The 11,961-nt window shown below is 53.2% G+C and overlaps 1 protein-coding gene across 1 annotated transcript; it reads right to left on the bottom strand.

Moving 5' to 3' along the window:
* Window positions 1-6,959: 6,959 nt before the first annotated feature.
* On the bottom strand, window positions 6,960-11,746 carry LOC104037972 (cytochrome P450 2C5). The gene is made up of 9 exons (XM_009492198.2): window positions 11,570-11,746; window positions 10,895-11,057; window positions 10,371-10,520; window positions 9,425-9,585; window positions 9,079-9,252; window positions 8,834-8,975; window positions 8,208-8,395; window positions 7,358-7,499; window positions 6,960-7,153 (listed from the first exon to the last, which is right to left on the bottom strand). The coding sequence occupies exons 1-9, from the start codon at window positions 11,744-11,746 to the stop codon at window positions 6,960-6,962; spliced, it is 1,491 nt and encodes a 496-aa protein (XP_009490473.1).
* Window positions 11,747-11,961: the final 215 nt, after the last annotated feature.

Raw genomic sequence — 11,961 nt, 5'->3', positions numbered from 1 at the left:
CAGGACCTTCCTGGATGAGGTGCTCAGTGTTTTGGGGCCAGAAGCACATTTCTGGTGGTTGACCACCTAGAAGACAGGGGAATCGAGAGTCTTGTACGCGCTTGAGCTTTGGTGGCTATTAATGGTACTGTTGTTAGTAATGCACTGCAAGAGTTGGTTGATCTTGATCTGACTCTTTAGCTAATCCCTTTGGTACTGTACCATTCAAAGAAAAGTGCTGAAAACACTCAGGGTCTTGCAGGACAGTTTGCATCAGTGGGGTTTGAGGGCAGAGAATGACAACTCTTCCCACTCACCGCTGCCCTGAAGGGTAGCGAGGGCTCTTCATGGCTGGAAAAATCAGGTGATCCAAGGGGCCAGACAAGACCCTGGGCAAGCTTGGTGGGGACACAGTGTGACAGTTTTTACAATGACAAGATATTTTACCTCCTCCACCTCTATCTACAGCAGTCACCAGCATGGGAGGGTGACTGTCCCAGACTCCAAGGGGGAATACCAAAACAACCTCATGCCAAGGACATAGCGCTTCTCACATTAGTAGTTTTTGCTGGTGTCCGCATACACCTCTAGCATCTTTGCCAAATGTCATCCCCCCACAGTGTAAGGCTTTCTTTCCTTTTAGGTGCAACACCAGCCACAGTGCTAGGTTTTGAAATTCAGGTTGTGCCGGTGGAAGACCTTACACCTGGCAGAACATCTCAATCAGCAGAAGGAAAGACAATATCTTTCATCTCTTTACTAAGAGCATGCTGTCAGCACCTTGTCAAGCTTGGGAAGTGACTCAGAGCAAAGACAAGCATCTGTTGAATGACATCACCTCTTCTTGCATGGCACTTTGAACTTTCCAGCTAACTGTTGCCATGGTCTCCCATGTTTTTTTCCAAAATGACCCAGAACAGAACTGTTCCTAGGCAGTGCCAGTTGTTAGTGTCCTGGTATGAAACACCATAGATTTTGCCCCCACCCCTGTATTAAATATTCAGGTAGTGGTACCCATCATACTAAGCTGGCCAGTTCTTGCAGATGAAGTTTTACTTTTAAGAGCTGCAGGAGAAGTGCTAGCAGACCATAGCGGAAATCGAATCTGGGCACTGGGCATAGGACAGCTGTCTTCCTTGAAGCTGCTTTGGGGTTCAGCAGATGATCCATCTACATCTTCCTCTGGAAGAATTAAGCAGAGTCAAACCTTACAGTTGGCATCTTAGAGCTTAATTAGGGGATTGCAGAAGTTAGAATAGTATATTAAGTATCTAATAAATAAATTATGCTATACATCCCATCTAGTTGTGCAGAATTAATCCCTTCAGTGCTTTCTTTAGTATGGTTTTCATTACTTAAAACATTCAATTCACAACCATCCCTCCTGAGATGTGTTGCCCGGAAGAATTCATGAGGAAGTTTATTTCATTACGTTGTTGTCAACTATAGCCCATTATAAGCTACAGTCCTCTTCCCTTTAACGATCACCTCATTTACAGGGTTACTGCACACTGGTGCACCCATACAGGCTGGCACTGAGGCAGAGATGGCCCTGGGAGGCTGATGCTGGGTCAGAATAAAACTGATGGGTCTGAGTCCCATGTGGCCCCATCTCCTGCTGCTGAGAACACCCCATTCCCACCATCACCTGTGCTCGCTCCAGCTTTGCCCACTGATTTCATACAGCTGGAAGGATCAGAGACCTAAACAATACCAGATTTGCAGTATTAACCAGAAGGTTAATAGCACAAGGCAAATAAAGCTACAATTAACAGTTATGTTGGCTGGGTGGTTTCTTTCTGCAGTTTCCCTTTGTACTGCCTGCGTGGGGAATTTTGCCACATGCAATAACATACTTGCTAGAGAGAGGAACAGCTAGAGCAGCAGCATCGGGAGCTGCCAGACTGCTGCAGATGACAGAAAGGAACCTGGGTAACGTTACCTCCATCTTAGCATCACCCCTGGACCACAGTGCTTGCACCCTAGAGGTAGCTCCGACATGGCCTGGGCCTCTCCCCCGGCTGTGGGCTGGCGGAGAGCGTGACCCGAGAAAGCGCAGAGGCAGATCTGGATCTCCGGGACAAACAGAGGGTGACTGCAGCACTGCACATTCCCTGAGGGACAAGATGCGCTCACAAAATCCCTGCTTACTGCAGGGGGGTTGGGCTCGATGATCTCTCAAGGTCCCTTCCAACCCAAAGCATTCTATGATTCTATATTCCCAGCGCTACCACTCTGCCAACAAAAGCCCGTTCCGCAGCCAAGGAAGAGCCCCAGCCAGGGCTGCGTGCTGCTCCTCTCCGCCGCTGGCCCTGCAGGGAAGGGCTCTGTTGGAACCCACGCACGGGGGTCACGGGTGACAGCCTCCTGCCTAGCTCACAGGCGGTTGCTTTCCATTCGCATCGGCCAGGATTGTTGGAGCTCAGGGGAATCGGGCACGGCCCCAGTACGGCAGCTCTGCCTTTCCTATGCCGATAACCTCGCAAGGCACTGAAGGGAGAACCACCGTGCCATCAGCACCCCCAAACACCAAACCCCGCAGGCCTCGCCGCCCGAGGTGCGCGGGTGTTGGTCCACGGTTTGCTGCCTGACAAACAGTAAATGAGGTGTCACCTGAAGACCTGTTCTGTGCCCCGGGCTCCCCACCCCCGGGCGCAGACGAGACCCTTTGGCCCCGGGTCCCACGGCCGGCCGCTGGTGCCGGGGGCGGCCGCCGGTACCGTCACCGGCCCCGGTGATGCTGCCGGGGTCCCCGGAGCCCCGGCCCCGCCGCTCGGTGCCGCTTACCTGCCCCCGGCCGGCGGCTGGGCCGGCTCCCCCCGCCGCCCGCCCATCCCCGCCGCGTCGCGGCTGCTAGGAGACGCCCGCTACCGTAAACCTCCGACCGCCGCGCCGTATTGCTGCTAATAGCCGCCCCACCGCCCGCAAGCGAAGAGCCGCCAAACGGCGCCCGGCGGGTTTCGGGGTGCCCGCTGCCGCCTCGGCTCTGCCCAGGCAGCGAGGGTGGGCAGCCCGCAGGCAGGGCAGGGGCACGGGCACTGCAGAGCCCCTGGAGCACGAGTCAGCCGGAAAGCAAAGCAAACGGGAGTAAATGTCCCCGGGGAAGCCGGGAGCACCGTTGGCCTTTGGACACCACAGTGTTTGGTTTTTAAACACAGAAACCCAGAGGTGATAAATGTGAGCTGGACAGTGCTGATCCAGGGGGTGTTTGGGAAGAGACTGTTCAAAGATGCTTCACAGTCAGCTTGCTTTGGTCGAACACACATTTTTACTTAGGTTCCTGAGTCCCAAGCTTCCCCAGGTTGAAAAAGACCTCATTTAGTCATCTAATGACTCAAAAATGCATGTAGAATAAGAGTAAAGGCTGGTTCATCCATCATTTGGGAGAAGGTAGGAGGATTACCTAGGTCATTTAAAAAAAAAAAAACACCACAACCAGCTTTTGACAAGAAGACAGAGCATTGCAGAACAGCCCAGGTGGGAAAGCAGCAGAACAGGCAGCCAGCAATAAGCTCATTCCTCCCCAAGCAATAAACTCATACTCGCCTCATTCCTTGCACAGACAGGCACAAATACATTAGGACAGCAGGGCCACATACCTGGGTCTTAGAATCATAGAATCATAGAATCATCTAGGTTGGAAAAGACCTTTAAGATCATCCAGTCCAACCATTAACCTACACTACCAAGCCCACTCTAGACTAATCAAGGGTAGACCAGACTAAACCATATCCCGAAGTGCCACATCTACCCGTTTTTTAAACGCCTCCAGGGATGGGGACTCCACCACCTCTCTGGGCAGCCTGTTCCAATGCCTGACCACCCTTTCCGTAAAGAAATTTTTCCTAATTTCCAGTCTAAACCTCCCCTGGCGCAGCTTAAGCCCATTTCCTCTTGTCCTATCGCTAGCTACTTGGGAGAAGAGACCAACACCCACCTCACTGCAACCTCCTTTCAGGTAGTTGTAGAGAGCGATAAGGTCTCCCCTCAGCCTCCTCTTCTCCAGGCTAAACAACCCCAGTTCCCTCAGCCGCTCCTCATAAGGCCTGTGCTCCAGACCCTTCACCAGCTTCGTTGCCCGCCTCTGAACACGCTCCAGCACCTCAATGTCTTTCTTGTATTGAGGGGCCCAAAACTGGACACAGTATTCCAGGTGCGGCCTCACCAGCGCCGAGTACAGGGGGACAATCACCTCCCTGCTCCTGCTGGCCACAGCATTCCTGATACAAGCCAGGATGCTGTTGGCCTTCTTGGCCACCTGGGCACACTGCTGGCTCATGTTCAGCCGGCTATCTACTAACACCCCCAGGTCCTTTTCGGCCAGGCAGCTTTCCAGCCACTCTTCCCCAAGCCTGTAGCGTTGCATGGGGTTGTTGTGACCGAAGTGCAGGACCCGGCACTTGGCCTTGTTGAACCTCATACAGTTGGCCACGGCCCATCGATCCAGTCTGTCCAGGTCCCTCTGCAGGGCCAACAGGTCTTGCTCTGTGCATGACAGGTTTGGGGCTCTTACTGTGCCCATTTAGCTCTTTCACTTGTAGGCAGGAGTGGAAAAAACAGCGCTGGATGGGAACACAATGCTCTGCCCTGCTGAGATTCCAGTGCTGCCAGTGTGGTGGTTTCAAGTTTGGCGTGCGCAAAACAAACACGCTGTGCAAAGCTGGCAGCCCGACAGGCTCAGGCACCCAAGCCGCCATCCCATGCCCATCACCACATGGGATTTTAATGCAACTCTTTGGCAGAGCGCAGAGAAAAGCAGGGCCCTAGCCTCAGCCATTCTTCTTCAGTGCAGGGTTGTTTTCCTGCCACAAAGAGCTACTTAGAGCAAATCCACTCCTTTTCACCAGTTCCAAATCCAGCTATGGGCTGCCTCTGTGTGCTTGCTTGTTAAATTAAGTCAAAGCTTGTAGCTCCCCTCTGCAGAGAACACAGCCCCTCCCAGAGATGCATTTCACTCCCTATGCACAGACATAGATGCTCCTCTGACCTACCTTCCTAGATACCTCATGGTATCTAGGAAATAATCTTTTCTTGCAAAATAATCCATTTGGGCTGGCAGCACCCACAGCTGAGAAACTGCTGTCTCAGGGTGAGAGAAGCCCTCAACATCTCCAGTCTCACCTCCAGAAGGGCTCTGGAGGGAGCAGCCACCTCTCCTGAGGGCAGGCTCCCTGCCATCCCCCCTCTCCACACTTGCAAGAAGGCACAAGCTTCCCAGCAAGGCAGCACCCACCAAAACCAGCTCTGAGACCCCCATAGCCACCCTGCCTCTGGTCCCAGCCTTCATAGAGACCCCAGGCCCCACTGCTGAGACAATTCCCTCCACAACAACCCCCCTGCCCTGGGAGAACAGGAAGGCTGGGAGTGTCCCCTACCCTGCCAGCTCCTCTCAGATAACCCCCAGAGTTACTTTACTAGCTGTGTACGAGTACACAGAGCTGAACTGCACCTGGGGGTATTTGCTAGCAGTAAATACTGATGTGAAAGATCTCAGAAAAGTACAGCTCAGCAGCTGAAATAGCAAGCTGAGGTTTTTTTTTTTTTTTTTTTTTTTAATCTCTTCTACTCTCCTACACAGTCCTCCCAAACTACAACTCTTCTGTACTGCAACTCAGCCCTTTTATTAGAAACCTGTGCTCCTTCCCCAGCTGAAATCATTTTGCCTGTCTCTGGTGCAGGCAGAGCTGCCTGCCTGGGGAGCCCTCTTGGTGGCCAGAGCCATGGGGATTAGAGTTTTGGAGCAAGCAATAAATTCCTGAGATGCGTAAGATTCATTTGAAGATTAAAGCCATGGAGGCAAATCAGTTAAAACAAACAATGTTTTGCTGGCTCAGTCTATCCTGGGACACACAAAAACCTGGGAAAGATGAAGACAACCCAGGAACAGACATGGAGCTGAAGTCCTATATCTGGGAGGTTTGCACTGGGAAGAGCTGGATGCAATGGGAAACATACTGGTTTTCAAAGGCCTGGAGACACATTCAGCTGTCTGCCGCTGGAAGGAGGAGCCCAGGCCATTGCTGAGGCTGGGCAGGGTGGGCATGTGTCTGGGTCATTTTTCCCTTGCACAGGTATTTAAAGAAAAAAACTTTTTTTTGAAGTCCCAATGTTTTGGAATAAAGACTGGAGTGTGCCTGGGGACTAGCAAGTAGTTCCCTCTTCCTGCAGGGGTGGTTAAAGCAGCGTAAGCACAGAAGACATATTGAGCACCCTGAGAAGGAAGCAGTGACTTTGGTGGCAAAATACTTCTTGCTTCCCAAGCACGGCACCCCTCTCCTATAGCACGTTTCCCCCTTGTGCATCATTTTTTAACATTTTGATGGGCCAAAGTGTGTTCACAAGGGTTTCGCCACTGTGCACTGGGATGTGGGGATGGGAGTGAGTGCGATTTGCAGTGTCATGGACTTTGCATAATGCAGGCGAGTACAGAGACGGGTCAAAGCAGGGAAGCAGAAGTATTAGGTACCCCCAACTTGTCACCTTAGTTGTCATGGCTGGCTCACACACCACCTGTGAAGGGCAAGGAAGCCTGACCATCACCACCCTTATGTCAGGAGGCACCTCAAGTGTCCTTATAAACACCAGCATACAGTTACAATGGTTATTTTTATTGCAGAAGCACTCTTAATCTCTCACCAAAATGAAGGAGCGTCCAGGTCAGCCCGGGGAGCTACAGGCAGCCCTGCCACAAGGAGATCGAAGCTCAGGCAGAGCCCCAGAGTGTTAGTCAGTCAGAGTGATAGGGGAGGACGAAAACCAGTGCTGTCTTCCTTGTGTTACTGGGATGTGGAGGGGAAGTGTTGAGAGCAGGTTACGCATGGAGCTGGTGGCAGAGATGCCTGGCAGTTCTCTGAAGAGAAGCTCAAAGCAACCCTTCTGCTTGGTGGCTGCTGCTGTAGCATTCACAGTCACATGGCTTGCTCTGATTTCGGAAGTGAAGGCACCTGGAAGTCCCCTTCCTTCTTCCCACTGCTCCCTGCTTAAGAGGACACCGGGCGCTGAATAGCGAAGAACTTGCCCGGTATTGCTCTCCTCTCTATCTCGAGCCACAGGGAGAATAAATCCGTCTCCTTGTACTCAATTGCAAACTGGAAGGTGAAGCTCTGCAGCAGCGTGGTGAGGAAAAGGAAGAGCTCGGTGCGGGCCAGCGCCTCTCCTGGACACATCCGCTTCCCTGGGGGCACAGAAAGGGGAGGGTGAGCACCAGGCTGATGGCTTCATCCAGCATTTGGGGAAAAAAGGGCATAAAAGGATAGCAAGAAAGCTCATATTATGGGTGTAGCTTTGGTGCCAACTGGTATTCATGCTGGTGGTTCCTGGAGCAGAGCCGCTGCAGGCAGGGTGCTGGCAAAGGCAGCGTGTAGGGCTGAGCACTGACCTGCTGAGAAAGCCATGAAGGCTTCGCACTTCCTGAACTCGCCCTTCTCATCCAAGAAGTGGCCTGGGTTGACTTCTTTGGGCTTCTTCCACTGGGTTGGATCCGTATGCACAGAAGCAAGTACTGGAATAACAGTTGTGTCCTGTGGGAGAGGGATGGGGCAGGGGAGCAAGGAGGGGCATCAGTGTCACAGCATAGGGCTCTGCTGAGCTGAATGAGCAAGTGAGGAGCACGGGGGGAGGCTGGGTGTGCACCCCAATGCCCACCTAGATGCCTAGGGGGAGGCAGCCCAGAGTGATGGCTCTGTGCTCGGCATGGGCAACTAACATGGGGCTCTGCTGTCCCCATGGTTCTGCAAGTCTCTGTGCAGCTCATGAGACAGAAATTATTGAGTTATTCCCATTGATTTATGTTAAAATCCCTCCCACTGCACAAAGTGCAAAGGAGGGAGGTGTTCCTTCAAGGTGGGTGCTGTACAAAATGCTTGCAGTCAAACCCAGACCAGCAGCTGTCCCCAGCTCTGCCAAGGATGTGGGGGCTGTCTTGGTCCCGCACTGCAACGAGCTCAGGCTCCCAGCCCCAGCAACCCTGCACATCTCCCTGGTGGCAAGAGGTGTTTTCCAGGACAAGAAAGGGACACGGGTGTGTGGGCAGAACTGGCAGCAGTGTTCACCTCTCTCTACTCCTCTGCTAAAAGCTTATCACCATCTCCCCCCGCCCCCGAGGATTGGGAAGGACCTGGGACCTTCAGGAGTGAGCAAACAGTCCAGGGACAAAGGCAAATTTCATTCAAGCCCCCCTGCCACCCCTCCCCTCAGGGACACAGAGACTCCAGGGCCACAATGTCTACCTTGGGAATGGTATGGCCCCTGAACATGACATCCTGCGTTGTCATCCGTGGGAAGTTGTCGATGCGGGTGTTGTGGATACGCTGCAGCTCATGGATCACTGCATTGGTATATGGCATCCTCAGCTTGTCCTCTGTGCTGGGAGCACGGCCAGCACCCACCACCGCATCGATCTCCTCTTGGACCTTGGCTGGGGAAAAGGTGGGCATGGAGATGTGGTGCTTGCTGTGCAGAGCCATCCCTGTGATTTCTCACTGCCCTCCATGGGCACCTATCCTAGAGCCAAAGGACAACCTAGCAGAGAGGCAGCAACCCGGCATAACCCCTCATAGAGACGAAAAATACGGTCTCTGTCTGCATACATCCCTAGATCAGGCAGGTTCAAGGCATCTCTTGTGGGCCAGTCTGGGGCCATCTGCACAGGCAGGGATGGGGAGAAGGGAGCAGGTACCTGGATCCCTCTGGCCTGTGTGTGTCTGTCTAATGGCTCTCACCCTTGGTGACCCATGCAGGATGATTTTGGTCTCCCCTGAAATGGGACCCTCCAGGGCTGGGAGTCTCTGTCTGCACCTTTGCTGCACCATGACCTCCTCAGGCACAGAGATCGGTCACGTTTTGCTGCCCTTACCTTGAATATGGGGGTATTTTGCCAGGGTCAAGAGGCAGAAGACCAGGGCATTACTAGTGGTCACTGTCCCAGCACCAAAGAGGTCGAATACCGACATGACCAAGTCTTCATTGCTGTACATGTTCTCTGGGCTGCTCTTCTCCTGCAAGGATACGGTAGGGAGGGGATTCAGTATCATCTGGGTGATTTTCCAGGCTGCAGCCACATCTGGAGGGCAGCCCTCACCCACTTTGCACCACATATACCTTCGCTTTCATAAGGAAACAGTCGATGTAATCCCGGGGGCAGCTTGGATCCAGCGTCAGCTTGTGAAACTCGACTCTTTCTCGGATGTAGTCCTTCAGCTTCTCACACTCAGCCAGGGCTTTTCTGTGTGGCCCCGGGAGGTGGTGCATGATGTTGGGGAAGGTGTTGTAGACCTGCAGATGGAGGAGGCATAGGAGGGCTCAGGTGCCTGGATGGAGCGTCCTGCAGCTTCCCTCAAAGCCATACTGTCCCATCAAAGCCAAGGAGTGACCCAAAGCCAAGGAGCATCCCTTGACCACCTGAGCATGTCTGACACAGGGCGCTGAGCACAGCAAGGACACCTACCATGGCAATGGGGGAGACGAAGAAGCTGATGTAATTCCCAATCACATTCAGTAGCTCCAAAAAGGCCTTGTCACTGTAGTTGTAACGGCTCCCGAAGACAACGGAGCAGATCACATTGGCAACTGCATGTCTGAACACCATCATTGGCTCAAAGGCATTTCCTGCAGCCACGGAAGAGGCAAGAAAGGTGTCAAAAAGTCAACAGTTATTTGTCTGCTTCAACCCAGAAAACACCCTTCCTCCCCCTTCCTTTGAGCTCTGAGCCCTGATTGAATCCACCAGGTCTAACAGCCAAAGCAAAAAGCCCTCCTGAGCTGTGGACTCCTAAATCTACCACCCTGCTCCTAAACCCCTCCCCAGTGCTTGGGACTGAGTAAAGCAGAGGCATCTCCCGGTGCTTTGGACTCCCGCTGATGTGTCCTGGGGATCTGGGGGGGCTGCAGAGCATCTCCGTGCAGTTACCGCCCCCTCGCCAGCAGCACACATCAGAGGCAGAGGGGCCAGCATACAACTGAGCCTCCATGTCCTCTTATATTCAGGAAGTCCCAGAAGAGGTGGTGGCACTGGCAGCAGCTCAGTTTTGTTGGAGAGGAGGGCATCACCCTGACAACCCCCTTGTCGCCAGGTCAGCATCTTATTTGTGCATTCTCAATGCCACGCAGTTTAGTTTCCTATTTCTGTTCTTTTGGCATGAAATGTTCCTTGGTGGTCCCCCACCCTGTGCACCAGTTCAGGAGCAGGATCTTCCACCCTGGCCTTTAAGCCATGACTGTACCACATCCCTTCTGTCCTCTCTGGGTGGGATGGAGCTAGGTCTAAACCCTCTCTCTACAAGGATCATTCACACCAGCCATTGCAAAAAGCTCCAGAAACCACACATGTCCCATGAGGCTGTTTTGTGTCCTCCACCTGCCCCAGGGACCAGGGTGCACAGGACTCATGTCACCTTTGAGTTTTGCCAGCAGCTCCACCAGATGCTGGGCCTCCTGCTGCACCCGCTGCGACATGGAGCTCTTCCCCATCCCGAAGTCCCTCAGGGTGCTGAGCGTGAACCTTCGCAGCTCCCGCCACTTCTTCTCATCATTGGAGACAAAACCTGGAGGGAGGAAGTGAAGACCACTCACCTGTCTGCCCTGCCACTCCTCCTCAGGAACAGGCGACCCTGCTCTGAGCCCAGCTGAGGAGCAATAGGGCAATAAGCCAGTTAATGACCCTGGTATGTGCACAGTGTCCTTGAAAGGCTGAGGTTCTCTACAGAAACTCAGAAAAAAGCTGGAACTAGCTCACTGGAATTCATATTGTCCTTGGACAAGAGGCTTAATAGTTGGAGGGACTTGCAGAGTAGGAAATGGGTTTTTGAGGTCTTGGGTGTTGAGTCCTTCACTAGACATGAGCATGGCTAGCTGCAGTTGGGGACTTTCTGCTCACCCAGAGAGTAATAAAGTGCCTCGAAGAAATCCAGATGCCTACCGTAGTCTTTCGATAGCTGCACCAGAAGGGGTATTTCAGGTCTCCCTCCAAACGCCTCAGAGTGGCCCAGCAGAGCATCCTTCACCACCTCGTAGCCACAGAGCACCACCACTGGCTTCAGCCCCAGCCAGACAGTGAAGATGGGGCCGTACGTGCTGCTCAGCTGTGGGAGGACAGGAAAGCTGCGGTGAATGAGGGTCCTGCATGCCAGTCATTAGTTTAATTTTAAAGTAGGTCTTGTGATGACAATGCTGGCGAATGCATGAGCAGGGAGGGGAAGCACCTCCCTTGAAGCTGGTGTCTCCGTCCCGCTCCCACCCCAGCCCTGTCCCTAGGGGATTGCTGATCCCGCTGCTGCTTTGGGGGTTCAAAGCATAATCTACAGGAAGCAGCTCTGGATGGTGACAGTGCCACAGCCTGGAGAGGGATTAGTGTCAGCACCATGGGTCCCTTGCAGGAGGAGAAAGACTTCAATAACAGTATCGATTATGCTCTCAGTAGCAGGGATTTAGGCAACTCTGGCATGGCAAGAGGGAGAGAAAAAGAGAAAAGAAAGGTGGGAAAAGAGTCACCTGCACAATTCCCCTTTTATTTTGACAGGGGACATTCCCACTGTCTTTCCTGCTGCCCTGCCAGGGCTGGGAGCGGGTCTGGCACCGCCAGCTCCTCTCCTACCTTCTCGTAGGTCCTGTAGAGGGGCAGGACATCCTTTTGGCATAGGTTGCCCAGAATGGGCCATGGGGCCGGTCCTGGAGGCAGCTGGCTTCTCTTCCTGTTGGTTCTCCAGACCAGGAACCACAGGATGGAGAGGAGGAGGAGGGTAATGAGCATCCCAGCTGATCCAGCATCCATCCTCGCCCCGTGCCACCAAGCAGTGAAAAAATCAAGAAATTCCCCCTCCAGGGAAAAAAGATCACAACTGAGCAGTGAGCAGAGAGGAGCTGAAACCTGCTGCCTCTGCCCTTCCTTGTGCTTTATATAGGCACAGCCCTTCCCCCATCGCCAGGGTCATCTCCTGTGTGTCCCCCTGCCACTCCCCAAGCAGTCACTGACACAGAAATGCTGGT

The sequence above is a fragment of the Pelecanus crispus genome, chromosome 12, assembly GCF_030463565.1.
Source record: "Pelecanus crispus isolate bPelCri1 chromosome 12, bPelCri1.pri, whole genome shotgun sequence".
Taxonomy (NCBI): Eukaryota; Metazoa; Chordata; class Aves; order Pelecaniformes; family Pelecanidae; genus Pelecanus; species Pelecanus crispus.
This window is presented reverse-complemented; position numbering and strand designations above follow the sequence as displayed.

Coding starts and splice junctions, on each gene's coding strand:
- LOC104037972 (XM_009492198.2), bottom strand. CDS start 11,746: ATGGATGCTGGATCAGCTGGGATGCTCATTACCCTCCTCCTCCTCTCC. Junction 11,058..11,569: donor TCTACAGGACCTACGAGAAG/GTAGGAGAGGAG, acceptor GTCCTCCCACAG/CTGAGCAGCACGTACGGCCC. Junction 8,396..8,833: donor AAAATACCCCCATATTCAAG/GTAAGGGCAGCA, acceptor CCTTTTCCCCAG/CCAAGGTCCAAGAGGAGATC.